At 39.6% G+C, this 14,972-nt stretch overlaps 1 protein-coding gene across 9 annotated transcripts in view; it reads right to left on the reverse strand.

Annotated features, from left to right (window-relative positions):
- Positions 1–3,876: 3,876 nt before the first annotated feature.
- Positions 3,877–14,972, reverse strand: part of MYOT (myotilin) — a 54,654-nt gene continuing 43,558 nt past the window's right edge. For 8 of the 9 annotated variants that reach the window (XM_060765343.2, XM_060765339.2, XM_060765341.2 and 5 more), the window contains 7 exons: positions 12,583–12,684; positions 10,262–10,311; positions 9,570–9,702; positions 7,239–7,446; positions 6,292–6,457; positions 5,575–5,708; positions 3,877–4,505 (listed from right to left, as the gene is read on the reverse strand). In XM_060765343.2, coding sequence (XP_060621326.2) covers positions 4,330–4,505; positions 5,575–5,708; positions 6,292–6,457; positions 7,239–7,446; positions 9,570–9,702; positions 10,262–10,311; positions 12,583–12,684 — 969 coding nt within the window. In that variant the 3' untranslated portion in view covers positions 3,877–4,329. The remainder of the gene's footprint in view (positions 4,506–5,574; positions 5,709–6,291; positions 6,458–7,238; positions 7,447–9,569; positions 9,703–10,261; positions 10,312–12,582; positions 12,685–14,972) is intronic. The other variant, XM_060765340.2, reaches the window with a different exon arrangement.

Below are 14,972 nucleotides of genomic sequence, written 5' to 3' on the forward strand. Positions count from 1 at the left end.
CATGCCTTGAGTTAATGCATCACTTCCATGGCGCAAGGATATGGAACCATGGAGTTCTCATTTTACAAGATCTCTATCTCGTCTTCACTGCCAAAGAGTTTTTGATGGCTCGCTGAACTACAACTTCCAGGATTATATAGCATGGAGCCATGATGTCAAATGGGTCATTGAACTACAGCTTGCACGGACCCATGGTAGCAAAAGTGGTGTCAAACGGTGTTCATTCCACAGTGGAGACTCACCTATTGGGATACGGATGATGACCTCTTAGAATCACAACCTATTGAGGATTATGGATTATGACCTGTTTGGATCATAATCTATTGGGCATCAGAGTTATGGAGGTGCTCTTTTACTTTATTGCAGTGTTTCTCAACCTTCCTAATGCTGTGACCCCTTAATACAGTTCCTTATGTTGTGATGACTCCCCAAATATAAAATTATTTTAGTTGCTACTTCATAACTGTAATTTTGCTACTGTTATGGATTCTAATGTAAATATCTGATATGCAGGATGTATTTTCATTCACTGGAGCAAATTTGGCACAAATACCCGATATACCCAAATTTGAATACCTGATGGGGTTGGGCGGGGAATAGATTTTGTCATTTGGGAGTTGTAGTTGCTGGGATTTATAGTTCAGTTACAATCAAAAAGCATTCTGCACTCCCCCAATGATGGAATAGAAATGAACTTGGCACACAGACCTCCCATGACCAACAGAAAATACTGGAAGGGTTTGGTGGCATTGACCTTGAGTTTCGGAGTTGTAGTTCATCTACATCCAGGGAGCACTGTGGACTCAAGCAATGATGGATCTGGACCAAACTTGGCATGGATACTCAATATGCCCAAATGTGAACGCTGGTGGACTTTGAGGAAAATAGACCTTGACATTTGGGAGTTGTAGTTGCTGGGATTTATAGTTTACCTACCATCAAAGAGCATTCTGAACCCCACCAATGATAGAAGTGGGCTAAACTTCTCACACAGAACTCTCAGGACCAACAGAAAATACTGTGTTTTCTGATAATCTTTGGTGACCCCTCTGACACCCCCTCATGATCCCCGCAGGAGTCCCAACGCCTAGGTTGAGAAACGCTGCACAATAATGGATGCTCTCTGGGCTCGTAAACATCTTGTTTTTCTTCTATGCTTTCAGCAGACAAAGATTCAAGTAGACTTCTTTTAAAACAACAAGTTTGTTTTACTCATAACAAAGTAAAACAAACTTATTTTAAAAGATATATGTGTTTAAATATACAGGCACATTTATTATCAGGTTAAACTTTGAAATGCTTCAGTTTGTATCTTTAACTTATTGTCCTTAACAGTCTCTTCAAAAACTATATTGTTCTGTACAGTTCCCTTTCATAACAGTCAACTTTCAAAGCAACTCAAGCCTCAACAGTTTTCTAAGTTCCTACACTGACATCTGACTGAAAAACAGACTTCTGTACTCAAGAGCACCCTCTGTCTAACACTCAGGGTGTGTTGTTGTGCGCCTTCAAGTCCTTGCCGACTTAAGGCGACCCTATCGTGGAGCTGAGAGAATGTGACTCACCCAAAGCCAGCCACCCAGTGAGTTTCCATGGCTGAGAGAGGGATCAAATAGGGATCTAGACATAGTCCAACGCTGAAACCATTTGGCCACTTTGGCTCTCCATTGGTCAGGTGGAGTCAGCAACATTCTACCAGTCTTACAAAGCCTTTTTACCCCTTTCCGAGGTTGAATTGAATAGCTACTGGGTAAGAAAGCATGTTGGTAGCTTTATCGAGCCATTTGCACACCCATAAACCACCTGCTCTGGTGCCTTTAAAGTATTTAGGACACTCATCTTTACATAGTTCCGTGGAAAAAGTCCATAAACTGAAAGCCAATGGCTCACAGGTGAACACTGGCCTATGGATCACTATTTGAGTCCCTCCGGGGAGAGAGGGTGGAGAATAAATAAAGTAATATTGTTGTTATTATTGAATTAACACTGTGTTAGAAAATGCTGCGGCTGTACATGTCAGAGAGCTATTCACAGATACAACTTGTTTCCCCCTTTGTGTACATGATGTAAAGTAGTCCAGGGTTAACTCAACAATGTACATTCTAGTCTTGGTAACCCACACTTTTAGAGCTCACAAGCTATTGTTGCAACCATTAGTCAGAGGAACTTTACTTGTTCAGTTTGTAGAAAATTGCTGTGATATTGTACTCCGTACACCAAACTAATTAAATGCAGTGAAAATCATGCTCCCGGTAAATTTGGTATTGTCAAAAAGAGCCAGCTAGATTTCTAAAAAGAATGAACAACATGTTTGAGGGAGCAATACACTCTGTCAGTAATGTCCAGCCATTTCCTTTTGTGTCTTCAGCTCCATCTTCTATAGGCCTGTCTTGATGAAAACCTCCAAATGTCAAGATGGAACCTTGACATTGTACACTGACTGGCTTCCTTGGCATTTTTATTCAGTTTACCTATAATATAAAGATATGTACTGTAACCTAGTTCCCCTACCTTGGTGCCTCATTCAGCTGAAAGTACACCATAAAACATCAGCCACTACATGTATTCCAGTGGTTCTCAACCTGTGGGTTTTGGCCTTCAACTCCCAGAAAGCCTAATTAGCCAGCAAACTAGGTGGGATTTCTGGGAGTTGTAGGCCAAAACACCTGGGAACCCATAGGTTGAGAACCACTGATGTATCCTTCATGGGGTTATAGTCACACGACCCTCCAGATTCCTTACCATTGGCCATACTTGCTAGAGTAGCTAGGACTTGTAGTGAGTGCTCTTCCAGTATTCACAAGCCGATCCCTCTGCAATTATGAAAATACAACTTAATGGTGTAACATTAGAAAATGTTGACCATTTCCATTACCTTAGCAGCCACCTCTCTACAAAAGTCAACATTGACACAGAAATACAACACCGCCTGAGCTCTATGAGTGCAGCATTTTTCCAAATGAAGCAGAGAGTATTTGAGGGCAAGGACATCCGTAAAGACACCAATGTGTTTGTTTATGAAAAGGTATTGTCCTCCCAACCCTGATATATGCCTGCAAAACATGGACTGTATACAGATGTCACACTCAACTCCTGGAATGATTCCATCAGTGTTGCCTCTGAAAAGTCCTGCAAATCTCTCATGAAGACAGGTGGACAAATGTCAATGTGCTGGAAGAAGCAAAGACCACCAGCACTGAAGTAACGCTCCTATGCCATCAACTCAGTTGGACTGGCCACATTGTCCAAATGTCCAATCACCATTTCCCAAAGCGGTTACTATACTTCAAACTGAAAAATGGGAAACGTAATGTTGAACAGGAAAAGAGATTTAAAGATGGGTTTAAAGCCAACCTTAAAAACTGTGGCATAGACACCAAGAACTGGGAAACCTTGGCCCTTGAACACTCTAACTGGAGGTCAGCTGTGACCAGCAGTGCTGCAGAATTCTAAGAGGCATGAACGGAGGGCGTAAGGGAGAAATGTGTCAAGAGGAAGGCACATCAAACCAACCCAGACCAGGACAGCCTTTCACCTGAAAGCCAATGTCCTCACTATGCGGTTCTTCCGTAGCCACCTACAGACTCACCACCAAGAGACTGAACTTGGAGGATCTTCATCCTCGGGCTACGAGGGATCGCCTAAGTAAATGTAGTCAAATACTAGAAGGGCCCATGTTTTATACTCAAGGTTTTCATTAGCTCCTTGAAATGAAATGTCTCATTTGGCTGACTTTTAATCACAGATCAGTGTGCTCTTTTGCTTGTTTATTTACAGAGGAGCCCTTTTTTTTACACAGATTTGAAAATCTTTACATAACAATTACGAAAGACAACAGTTCTCATTCAGCTGTATTCTAAAGACTAGACAAATGGCAAGTGTTATATTTAAAACTTTATTTGCACTGGACATAAAACTTTAATTAAAAACACTCACATTTATGTTTAGTAGTCAGCCTGCAAAAACTGCAATAACATAGGGAGTAATATTAACAAAGCAGTACAAATAAAAACCCAGTGACTGAATCTAGTTGTGTTCAAGCCCTCTGCACTTTTATTATCATCCACTGGCCTAGTTTCTTGACCTTTAAAAGTAAAAAGTATAAACCTTTGATATTTTCTTCTGCTACAGTCACACACATTCATAGAAATCGATCTTGGTAACATCACAACAGCAGAAAATGAGAGTAAGAGTTAAAGAGTTAAGTTATAAATAAAAATATATTATGCGTGTTGGCTAATAAGTGCAACCATCACTTAATTGCCTCTTTGTGCTGCCCTTAAGTGTGTCACAGGAGCAAGAGATGTATTTTCAATTTATTGATGTTCATTACAGTTCATCGCTCTCGTAGAGCCCAGACTGTGCTGCCAGACGCTGAAACTCTCCTTCATCGGGCAAGAAAGCTTGTTTCACATCCAGACCTTTACCGTTGAGTGCTAAGTATTTGCTAAAAGTTGGTCGAACCTTCAGTGGCTTTGGATTTGGACGTGGCTTGTATGTGTGAGCTGAAACAGATGATTACAAAAAGGAACAGAGATAATCCAGATTACTAGTAATTTAAAATGGGAAGGGAGAACTATAGTTCAGTAATATGAACATTCAGTTTTTATTTGCAGCATCGAAGAACACAGTCAACCATAGTAAACAAAGTGCATAAAGCAACCTGGATTTGTTGGCCATGTGCATGCTCTGTTTATTAATAACCTCCATCTTGCACAGCTTTGGTCCATCTTTTTAAATGTTTACTGTGCATCTTTCTTAATGTCTACTGATGTCAGTGATTTAGATCCACCTAGCTGCACAGGGGAGACATTTTCACTACATCTAAAAATAAACATGCACCACAACAGAGAAAAACTATAGATAAACAACCCCAGAAAATCATGTGGTTCATATGTCTTCTGAACAAAGATACAGATAGAACTTTGTTAGTCGTAAAATACACCTGCTAACCCATCTTGAGAGAGTGAGTTAGCCCATGCGTGTACATGTCAGCCATAAAATGGCTTTATTATGACTATATTACAAATAACGTTAATAATAACTTTATTTTTATACCCCACCATCATCTCCCGAAGGGACTCCAGGTGGCTTACATATGGGACAAAATGCCCATAAGACATAAATACAAAATATCCATTAAGGCAAAAACAGAACTAAAATAAAAAGATGTTAAAATATAACAATCCAGATTTTAAAAAAAACACAATTAAATAAAACATAAGAATATAATACAGCAGCACTGAAACTCAATCAAAAGAATGCTCAACAGAACCAATAACCAGTAATACAATGGGGGTGACCAGGCTATAAAAAGGGCCAGGCATGGGATAGAGGACTGAGGCATTAGATGAAGAGCAGAGAACAAAATATTATCAGGCAACCTAGGGACTCGACATTTATAACTAGGGACTATGCATTCTTAGTTGCTAGCTGAAACATCCAGGTTTTAACTCACACGTATTTGAATGTTAGAAGTTTGTATGTGTAGCATGGTTAGGTAGGGACACATGTATGAATGGATTGGCTTCACACTTTATAGATACATCTTTTAGAAAAGAAGTTGCCACTTACTAGCCACATCCAACCTGGCATGACAAGTTGCCACTCCTGCCTCATTGACTGCAGACACTGTGTACCAACCAGCATCTTTTTTATTTACATCGTGGATCAGCAGGCAAACTTTTCCAGAGGTATCATGAAACATACTAGGAAAAGAGGAAAAAGAACATTATATTTTCTCTATATATGTTTCTCAAAGAACATTATATTTTCTTAAACTTAACTCTGCACCGCTCCAAAGATTTTCATCAATGGGACTCAATGCAGTTCATGATCTCTTTAAGTAAACAAGCCTTTTCAAACTGCAGTGCAGATTTTCCTTTTGTGGAAAACTAATGCTTAAATATCTTCAAAGCACCAGATCCCACCTGATCTTGTAAGCAAAGCAGTGTCACTAATAGTTTGTACTTAGATGGGAGATATAGTTTGCTAAGGTCTTTGTGGCAGAAAAGGCAAACACCTTGTAAAATTACATCTCCCATGATTCCATAACATTCAGCCATGGCAGTTAAAGTGGTATCAATCTGCATTAATTCTATCTAGAGTAGGACCTAAGATACTGATTGGATTATTGGTGGAGCCAAAATATCGGAGGTGTAGTATAGATCAATTTTTGTTCTTTTTAAGACTAGTATTACAGTATTTTAAACATGAAAACTGGAACAACATAATTTAGTTCCAACTTAATGCCTGAAAAGCTGCAAATGGGCCTATCAGATGTAAGCCTACCTGATTCGATCTGTATTGAATTGCACCATTTCATTATTTCTTTTCCAGTAGATCTGTGGCGGAGGGAGAGCAGACACTTGGCATTCAATCCTGGCAGAATCCCCCTCATAGACTCTTGTGCTTTGTGGTTTAAAGATGAAGCTTGGAGCTTTCCGATGTTCTCGGGCTGGAAATTTATTATCAAGGGAAAGGGAGAAAAAAAAGGAAAAATATATTTTGAAAAAGAATAGGCAAGAACTGTGCAATGTACATGTACAACCATAGCATGCTAAAAGTGAAGGCAGCTAAAAGCTATAGCCTGGAGCAGCATGAATTAAATAAATGGTTAATCAGTTGGAACTATGTGTTTTCTCCTTCAAGCCCCCAAGTATCCCCAAACATCCCCTGCAGCTTCCCCTCAACATAGTCATTTATTAGCCAGAGTCCCCAGTGGCACAACGGGTTAAACTCTTGTGCTGGCAGGACTGCTGACCGAAAGGTTGGCGGTTCGAATCCAATGAGCGGGGTGAGTTCCTGTCTATCAGCTCCAGCTTCTCATGTGGGGACATGAGAGAAGCCTCCCACAGGATGGTAAAACATTCGGGCAACCCCTGGGCAATGTCCTTGCAGACGGCCAATTCTCTCACACTAGAAACGACTTGCAGTTTCTCAAGTCACTCCTGACACGAAAAAAAAAAAAGCTGGTGAAGAAGGGGCAGATAGGAGTTTTGAGCTACATTCCTATAACTGGATGTTCAGCAGCAAAGGGAGACATTGCTGTGCACGCAGTTGAAGGATTAGCTGCACTCCTTCATGGCTCAGCCTATAGGCTGCTGGTTACTAGGTCTTTGTCAGGTAAACTTGGGCATCTTGAATTAGAGAAATTGAAGATGCTCAAGAGTGTTGCTCTGGCGAACACACGAAGAAAGGATACTAGCAACATAGACATAGACAAAGCTGTTTCATACCAATGACATCTAATTTTACTGTGAAGGAAGCTTCTCCAGCACGGTTATAAGCCACACATTCCCACATTCCTGCATCATAGACTCGGACGACTTCAAAAATGAATGAATGGACGCCTTTTTCAGAAACAATCATTTTATGAAATTCGTCTGGGTGGACTAGTCTTCCATTTAAATACCAAGCCACATCTGGAGTTGGTAGCCCGCTCACCTGTAAAAGGAAACATAGGATACACTCAGAAATAGTGTCCAAATAAAAGTACCATGAAGCTATAGATTATGTCCAAGGGAGGTCTAGGTTGCTGCTGTTTGTGTGCCAACAAATGGCTTTAATGTGAACCTATCATGGGGTTTTGTTAGCAAGATTTGTTCAGAGGGGGGTTGCTTTGCCTTTCTCTGAGGCAGAGGGAGTATGACTTGCCTAAGGTCATCCATAGAGTGGGACTCTATGCGCAAGGAAGGATTTGAACACTGGTCTCCAGAGTACAGTTCAATACTCAAACCATTATGCCACACTGGCTCTCTGGGCTCTACACAGAAAAATCTTAAGCTCTTTATTTTAAACTTTGTTACACCTTTTCCTCCTTATTTTATTTCCACAATGAAGTAGATTTACTTACAAAATAACAATTGATCCAAGACAGTAAGATTTCTGGCTGATTTTGGATTAGAACCAAAGTCAGATCTAGCACTTCTTGCTGCAGCATCATGTCAGTGTGAGTTGTGCTACCATGAAATACAACAATAGTACGATGCAGATGGATTTTCAAAATTATATATGCATTTAAATCAAGGGAAGAACTGAAGCCTGCCCCATACCTGCACTGGGACTCAGTACAACTGAAGGAACTATGTATACCTAAGATGTACTGAAACAGAAATGGTAAACTTTTATTTTTGGCAGTTCATATACTAAGCTTTAAAGGTCATTGGTTCAGGAGGGCTAGGCAACTACTACCTTGTGACCTCTCAGGGCTACAGAAATGCCAAACAATGCTAAAAGAACATAATCCCAGAGTGTCCAGATGCCTACTTTTGGTTGTGAAAAGCTGTTTTTAAAAAAGTTACACAGTACAAAAGGGGTAAAAATCTATTTTAAAGGTGACTTCCTTCTCCTGGAGGATTACAGAATAGGCCCCAAAAATGCTTAGAGGACTGTATGCGGCCCCAGAATCATACACACACTGCTCTAGCAAGGTGAGAGTGAAAGCTCTTTGACTTGCTTTTTGTAATTTGTAATATTTGAAAGATGATTTATGTTGGAACAGTGAAAACAGATGTGAACAAGTCTGGCAGTACCTCCCCACCCCCCTCCGTCATATAAAATATTGTGTGTAAAGCAATGTAGCAACTAAACGTAATACAGTACGTATATGGAAACAAATTGCAGTGTTTTGAAAATCACTGCAGATTATTGCTTTCCAATGTATAAAGCACCAGGACACATGTGTTGCCCAACACAGTTGTGAAAAACAGTTTAAAAACATAGCTGGCCTGTGAGAAAGAGTAGACTAATAAATGGTTATATTGGAAGTGGTTCAACTCAAGTATGGTTGGTGAAGAACAACAAGTTAATTTTGGCATATTCAATTTTTGAGAGTTTAAAATGTATTTGAAAAGAAAGCTCCTGACCAAAGAAGAAAGTGTATAGCTCTCAAGATGCAGAATGATGCAAGTGACGTTAACAACACGTGATACAAAACTAGGTCAGAAAGAAATTGACCAACAACATGGCTAGGCCAGGAAGCCCATGCCACATGGCTTGGTCCATTAGTGTAATGATCAGTGGCCTGCAAATGCTTTCATGCCTTTCTGCTCATTACAGATTGTATCAACATGCAGGCAAAAGAAAGGTAACAAAGAATCAGAATGAGATCAGCATGTAAGCCTAAACTCTAAACTGTTTCTATGGAAGATGAATTGCTCCAAATTAAAATAAACAAAAGCAAATGCTTGTGACAATGAATGAGCAGGCTTCCAAAAACAAAATTTAAAAAATCCTTTTAGCCATATTCTAAATCCTTCTTATAGGGATTCTGTAATTAACTTATAGAATGTGTTACCAAAAGATGTGGTGTGGGCTGCAGCTTAGATGGTTTTAAAAGAAGATTAGGCAGATTCGTGGAGGATATAAGTAATCTGATTTTCTAAAACCACAGTTGGTCAATAGCCTTTAGGACCAGATATAATATCAGAAAATTATACCACTTTTTGCACAGACACATTTTGGTGGCATTCTGGCTCACCAGCATTTGAAAGAGAATAATGGTGTAGTTGGAGCTTAGTCTGATGAAACCTTATTAAAAGCACCTAATGCTGATATATTATTACTACCTTGAAATCAATCCTGCAGAATCGTCCTTCTTCAACTGTTATATCTTCAGGCACTTGCACGAAACGTGGTTGGAAAAACTTTTCTTGGATTGAGCCTTGCTCATTCCTTTCCCCTCTTGAAGATGGCCTGCTCCTACAAGTATACATTAAAAAAATCAGCACTGCATTGCTTCTTTACCACTACCCCAACCACACTATCAGTGGATTAGTATTCCTGGTGGTGAAGACACTTCCCAAAGAGCTAGAATTCAATTTCTAGTTTGGAACCCTCACTAGAAAAGACCCCCCCCCCCCCCAACTGTTTTGAAGACAACTTATTATTTCACGTAACTTGATTCCTATCCTTGTCTTCGTGGCATTGGATTTAATATCTTGTGCCTTGTAGTTTTCCATTAGATTTAGATTGAAGTGATTTGGTTGCAACAATGTCTTTTAAATAACAGTACCACCACTCTTAGAAATGTGTGCCTCTAGCAGCATTCCTAGGCTGTACTTGGGAGTAAGTAAGCACCAGCGAATGCAATGGGAATAGATTATAAAACTATATAATTGAAGTCACAGCCTCACAACTATTAGGCCACTAACTTCTCACCAGTGTGTTCGCTAAATACAACTTTGCCATTTGGATCAAGTCTTGTATCATTACACCCCACAGAAGTCACCTTGCAGTGAAAGCTCTACATATCGCATACCTTACTTGGGCTGCTGGAACTTGCAGGCGTGAACTTTCCAAGTTCTGCTGCTGTGAAATGCAGAGAAGTGGCAAAAGAGGGAGAGACAGAGACCGAGAGAATGAGAGAGGGGTTACCAGTGCTTTATCCAGCTGAAAATATGTCAATTAAGCTTGCTGGAGAAGCAAAGAAGTGATTTCTTACCACCACTTGTAAATTATTATTATTATTATTATTATTATTATTATTATTATTGAATTTATTATTATGATTATGATTATATCCCTCTTTTTTCTCTGCAATGGAGACTTGCTTATATCAAAACCAATGCAATACATTTTAAACCTAAAAATATACAAATACTAAAACAGAATTAAACATTAAAGGCATTAAAAACAGTTCAAATCCTTAAAATTGAGTAAAAACAGATTCAGAACTAAAACTACAGCACCCTTTGACTTGATTTCAAAAACTTCCTTCTTTAAAAGCCTGCCTGAATAAAAAGGTTTTATCCAGCAAGGGATACATATTAATACATATAATCTATTTTAATACATCAGCAACAGAAAATAGAATCAGTATTCTTTTGTTACAAGGAGTAATTCAGTTCTTTCCACAGGTCCAAAATATTTTGGCAAACAGGTAGCCTTTGTTAGAGGGTAGAGTACATCATCCCAGTGGAATATCTGAAATGGGAGCTAGGGACAAACTGTCCTTCAGCTGAGCAGGAATAGAAGTCAAGTCACTTTAATATTTAGCTTTGGCAGGCGTTAAGGGCTGTGCGCACTCACAAAAGGGTACCAATGGCAATCAACACACATTAAACTGGAAAATATTTTCCTTGTTAGATCACAGAGCTAGAGCTAGTTAAGCTTTCCAATAACGTTTTAACCAAATCGCATGGACTTTATAAGCAACTGGGATTTTTTAAAAAAACCCTTACTAATGAGATCCATTTTACTTTTTTCTGGAACAGATGGAATAGAATTCAAGACAAGCTATCATTCAGGCACAGAGACATTTCTGCCATTTTAGCAACGAGGCCAGTTAAATATAGGAAGTGCAGCATTGACAGTTCTAGGAATTTTATTTGTGGATCCATCACAGTAAGATATAAGCTCTGTGTCAAGTTAGTCACATCTGCTGATTACATTTTAGAGTACGATTTTTGCAGGCTAGCCAACTTTTACACAGAATATGCTCACAAAATCTTTAATGAGGATTCCTATTCCTTACACAACATGATGAGCTACTACCTACCTATATTTTTACATTTCTTGATACTTTATGATTGCTGACCAAAAGAGAAGAATGCATCCTATGGCTGCATGGTCATGGGCAGACACTAGGCAAAGCATAAACTACAAAAGAGATTCTCAATATAGTATCAATGTTTTTCCAGTTATAGACTCTTCTATTTTCTCTATAGAAGTAAGTGAAGCAAATACCTTTCATAGGACCATACTACTTAAATATTTTAACTGCAAAAAGTAAGTGCTTCCACTCAAATATTCCATTTTCTTGCATGGAGAACGAGAAGCAACTGAACTGCACTATCCTTGTGCCGGCAGGAGTGCTGGCTGAAAGGTTGGCAGTTCGAATCCAGGGAGCAGGGTGAGTTCCAGCTTCTCATGCGGGGACATGAAATAAGCCTTCCACAGGATGGTAAAACATTTGGGCATCCCCTGGACAATGTCTTTGCAGATGGCCAATACTCTGACACAAGAAGCGATTTGCAGTTTCTCAAGTAGCTCCTGAGACACAAAAAAACTTACAGAAAATTATTTACCAGTATATAGCTGGACCCCTTCCTCTTACTGTGAACATTTTATTGCCTCTGCCATTGGCCTTCTGCATCTTGAGCATTGCACCATCACAATATCATGTTGGGCTGGCCCTACCATTAAGCACAATGAGACAGCTTGCTCAGGCAGTTACTGAAGGATACGGATATGTGTGTCAGAAAGATTGCCTCCAGACTCCAAAGCTCTCCTGTTGCCCTATGGTGGCCATGGTCCATCACCACCATTGAAGTAAGAGTCATGTTTCAGTGGGAGGGGATAGTAAAATAGCTCACTTCTGATTTATGTCTTTATACCCTTTTTCTTTCTTTCTTTTTTCATTATTCTACTTCTCCTCTGTTTCGTATTGGTTGCAAAAGGCAGTAGAAGGATGACATGAGGATTCTACCCATCACAGTGATTTTATCAAGTTTCCTTGAGGCTCCAACTGTCGTGTTTTTATTTATTTATTTCATAAATTGGTTTGATTTGCAAGAACTGAAATGTAAGAGAGATCTTTCTGTTCTAACTCCTGGGAAATATATTTTCAAAAGAGCTTACTTGTGAGTCCTGTGCATTTTCTTCACTTTGAGGTTCAAACACAGATGCAGCATTTGCTGGTCCAAGTAACCTGCGAGCCATTCTCTCCTCGTAGCTTAAACGCTTGACACAGGCCAAGGAAAACAGGAAAATATCAATTAGTGAGTGCTAGTTGGACTTTAATTCCCATTGGGCATTACAGAGCTTATACAGAATAATGTGTTTGTGGAACATGTTATATTGAGTAACTTTAAGAAGTGGACCGTATAAGCTATCACTTGAATCATTGAAGCCTGTGAAAGCTGAAGTCTCTGCTCTCCAGTACTAAAGGGAGGAGGAGGAGGATGGAAGAAGGAAACAGTGACCTGAAAGGTACTGCACACACATATACACACACCACACCATAAAGTGATCGATGATGTGATACTTGTCACTTGTTTTGCAACATTCAATTCCATCCTGAGCCATGGTGCCAGCCCATTTTCCTACTATTTTTGCAAGGCAAGTAGAAAGTACACATATTATAGATCAAATGTTCACTTTCTCTGTGGGTCAGAAAAATGTAAGGCCATCTAAATAATGCTAATTCTAACTTCCACAAGGGGAGCTGAGCAAACAAATCAACACCACAAGAATCATACCCTTAATGCATTGCAAATACTCTTGCCCTTCAATAGTGTCTTGCAACAGAAGCTGGTCTGAGAAAACTGGGAGCTTATATTCTCTCTAGAGGACACTTGCTGTATTCCTACAGCTGATATTAAAGCACTTTTTAATTAAGCAGAAGATCGAGTGCTTTTTGCTAAACATTTCCAATATGGGTTGTTGTAGGTTTTTCCGGGCTATATGGCCATGTTCTGGAAAATTGGGTTTATATATCTGTGGAATGACCAGGGTGAGACAAAGGACAAAGGACACCCTGGTCATTCCACAGATATATAAACCCAATTTTCCTAGTTCCAACAGACTTCATTACCTCTGAGGATGCTTGCCATAGATACAGGCGAAACATCAGGAGAAAAATTGCCTCCAGAACATGGCCATATAGCCCGGAAAAACCTACAACAACCCATGGATTCCGGCCATGAAAGCCTTCGACAATACATTTCCAATATATTTGATATTCCTCACTGATAAGAGAGCTCCATCTAGCTCTCATTCATACCCACAGGAAAGCAGCAGTAAATGTTTAAGCTATTTTACATTATCACAAATGTAATATTGTGATATAAATTTCAGTTCATCACTTCTCTATTTTGGACTGCTTTGACAGCATTCAGATCTATGTGTTTTAAGGCATTGAATTATTGCCAATATGTAAGCTGCCTTGAGTCCCTCTCGGGGTAGAGAAAGGCAGGGTATAAATAGGGTAAATAAATAAATAATTGTTAAACATAGTTTTCACACACAGTGGAAACATTGGCTACTGATAAAATAAATAAAACACAGAATTAATTTCTAATGTAAGACCTTTTAAAGGGAAGTTTAATCATATTGAGGCTGGATGCATCCTGGACCAGCTTGTTCAGGCGTGAGAGTAAATTACCACAGCACACATATTTACTAAAAGGGCTAGTTATAGAGGAACAGGTCTCATATCTATGAACTTCTGAAGTTTTGTCCCCAGAAAAAGGGACAAGACCAGTAGAGTGCAACAGAGCTTCTTTTAAGTATCTATAAGTAGGGCAAAAGGACATGTTGCAAAAGGATGAGGTAGTCAGTGAAAATAGCCACATGCGGAGTTCTTTCCCCCTGTTGTAACATGCAGTCCAAGTTACCTCAGTGTCCAGGCAACAACATAATAATGTGGCTTCTCCTTCGTCCCCTGACCTCTTTCTCAACAGCTGCCCTGGGAAGCAGGGAGCTGATGCCAGGACACAAATACATTGATCTAGGCATTGAACAGCCAGGACACAACACAACACAGAACTACCATTTTAGGTACAAAGGAAGCGTCTCCATGCTGAGTCAGACCATAGGCTTATCTAGCTTAGCACTGTTGACAGTGACTGGCAGTCTCCCTCCAGAGTTTCATACATGTATTTTTCCAGCCTTACCTATAGATTGCAAGGGTTGAACCTGATCTCTTACACACAAAGCAGATGCTTTGATATGAAGTTACTGCCCTCCTGTAAAACAGTGGCACTCTTTTATTATCTAGAGCAAAACATCCCTACTGCGTAATCCAGTAGACTTAGATGGGATCTAAACCATAGGGTCACACTGACCTCTGTCATAGTCCTACACCCAGAATAATTCTTATGGACTCTGGTATCAACTATAAACCATGGGTTGACATGCACAAGTGGCTTTCAATCAGATGGTAAGCTCTGATAATCCCAGACACAGTAAAACGTTTCAGTGAACATTTCTGTTGGAAGTGAAGATGCACCAACACTTGTATGTTGATA

The sequence above is a fragment of the Anolis sagrei genome, chromosome 2, assembly GCF_037176765.1.
Source record: "Anolis sagrei isolate rAnoSag1 chromosome 2, rAnoSag1.mat, whole genome shotgun sequence".
In the NCBI taxonomy this organism is placed as follows: Eukaryota; Metazoa; Chordata; class Lepidosauria; order Squamata; family Dactyloidae; genus Anolis; species Anolis sagrei.